The 1,911-nt window shown below is 44.4% G+C and overlaps 1 protein-coding gene across 1 annotated transcript in view; it reads left to right on the plus strand.

Moving 5' to 3' along the window:
* GRB2 (growth factor receptor bound protein 2) overlaps nt 1–1,911 on the plus strand; it is an 82,135-nt gene that overhangs the window by 70,222 nt on the left and 10,002 nt on the right. Inside the window, exon 3 of the mRNA XM_012803142.1 lies at nt 466–563. Within this exon, the coding sequence (XP_012658596.1) occupies nt 466–563 (98 nt within the window). The remainder of the gene's footprint in view (nt 1–465; nt 564–1,911) is intronic.

Raw genomic sequence — 1,911 nt, forward strand, 5'->3', positions numbered from 1 at the left:
TTTTTTTTTTTTGAGATAGTGTCTTTCTCTGTTGCCCAGGCTAGAGTGCCGTGGTGTCAGCCTCGCTCATAGCAAGCTTAGACTCCTTCCTGGGTTCAAGTCATCCTCCTGCCTCAGTCTCCTGAGTAGCTGGGACTACAGGCACCTGCATGACGCCTAACTAATTTTTTCTATTTTTAGTAGTCACAGGGTCACTCTTGTCAGGCTAGTCTTGAACTCCTAAGCTCAGGGCTTCCCAAAGTGCTAGGACTATAGATGGGAGCCACTGCACCCAGCCTTTTAAAAAAATTTTAATAGAAGTTAATACAGTGCTGGTTATTCGAAGTTACAAGAAGTCTTACATCCACTTGATAGTGCTTCAAATAAGATCTCTCATGAACAAACCTAAAAGCATAGTCTTATGGCCACTCTTTAGGGAAAAGGAAATAATTGATTTTTTCCCCTTGTCATCTTATTTCTTTTCAGGTTTTGAATGAAGAGTGTGATCAGAACTGGTACAAGGCAGAGCTGAATGGAAAGGACGGCTTCATTCCCAAGAACTACATAGAAATGAAGCCACATCCGTGAGTCAGGTTCCACTGGGCTCCCAAGGGTTGAGACCAGCCTCCTTGTTTCAAATACTGTTTTGAAAATTGAGGTCACTGGTATGGATGTCATGCCTTTTATTCTGTCTTTCCAGGGGATTGAGAAAAGGTATTGATGTTGCACATCCGTAATAGTGTATGATGATAGTGTAATAGTCAACAATAATACGTGTTTCAGATTGACAGTAACTGTTGGTGGTCTTGAAAAATAAAACAATCGTTTTTTGCAAGTCTCCTATTTTTCTTTAGACATTTGGGGCCAGATGTGTTTCATAATTCTGCATTTTTGAGGTTAGAAAGGGTACTTACCAGGTGGTTTTGTGTTTATATGATTGATGATCCTATAGAACAGTATCTTAATCTTTGTATCCCCAGAGCACTGTGTTTGGCATATAATGGTTCCCACCAAATGTTTATTCCTTCGTCTTTTTTTTGGAGATGGAGTCTCACTTTGTCACACTCTATAGAGTGCTGTAGTGTCACAGCTTACAGCAACCTCAAACTCCTGGGCTCAAGCGATTCTCTTGCCTCAGTCTCCTAAATAGATGGGACTACAGGTGCCCGCCACAACACCCAGCTATTTTTGTTGTTGTTGTTGCAGTTGTCATTGTTGTTTAGCAAGCCCAGGTAGGGTTCCAACCCATCAGCCTCAGTGTAAGTGGCCAGTGCCTTAACCACTGAGCAACAGGCACCAAGCCTGTTCCTTCATCTTAGTGTTCCAACTTCAGAGAGACTGAAATGTGCTCTCCTCCAGGCTTCCAAGAATGGTATACATCGGTGTGTGTGTGTTTTGAGCCAGAGTCTCCTTTGCCCTGGAATTGAGTGCTATGGCTCACAGCAACCTGGGCTTAAGCGATCTTATCACCTCAGCTTTCGAAGTAGCTGAGACTACAGGTGCTTGCCACCATGCCTAGCTAGGTTTGTTTTTTGGTTTTTGGTTTTTGTTTTTTGGTTTTTTTGAGACAGGGTGTTTGTTACCCTTAGTAGAGTGCTGTGGCATCATAGCTCACAGCGACCTTGGGCTCCAGCGATCCTCTTGCTTCAGCCTCCTGAGTAGCTGGGACTATAGGCACCCACTACAGTGCCCACCTATTTTTAGAGATGGGGTCTTGCTCTGACTCAGGCAGGTCTCAAACTTGTGAACTCAAGCAATCCACTGGCCTCCCAGAGTGCTAGAATTACAGACATAAGCCAGTGCTCCAAGCTAGTTTTTCTATTTTTAGTAGAGAGAGGGTCTCAAGGTGGCGGGTTTGAATCCAGCCCGGGCCCGCCAAACAACAATGACGGCTGCAACCAAAAAAAATAGCCGGGCATTGTGGCGGGCGCC

The sequence above is a fragment of the Otolemur garnettii genome, unplaced genomic scaffold, assembly GCF_000181295.1.
Source record: "Otolemur garnettii isolate 467f Iridium unplaced genomic scaffold, OtoGar3 scaffold00018, whole genome shotgun sequence".
Classification (NCBI taxonomy): domain Eukaryota; kingdom Metazoa; phylum Chordata; class Mammalia; order Primates; family Galagidae; genus Otolemur; species Otolemur garnettii.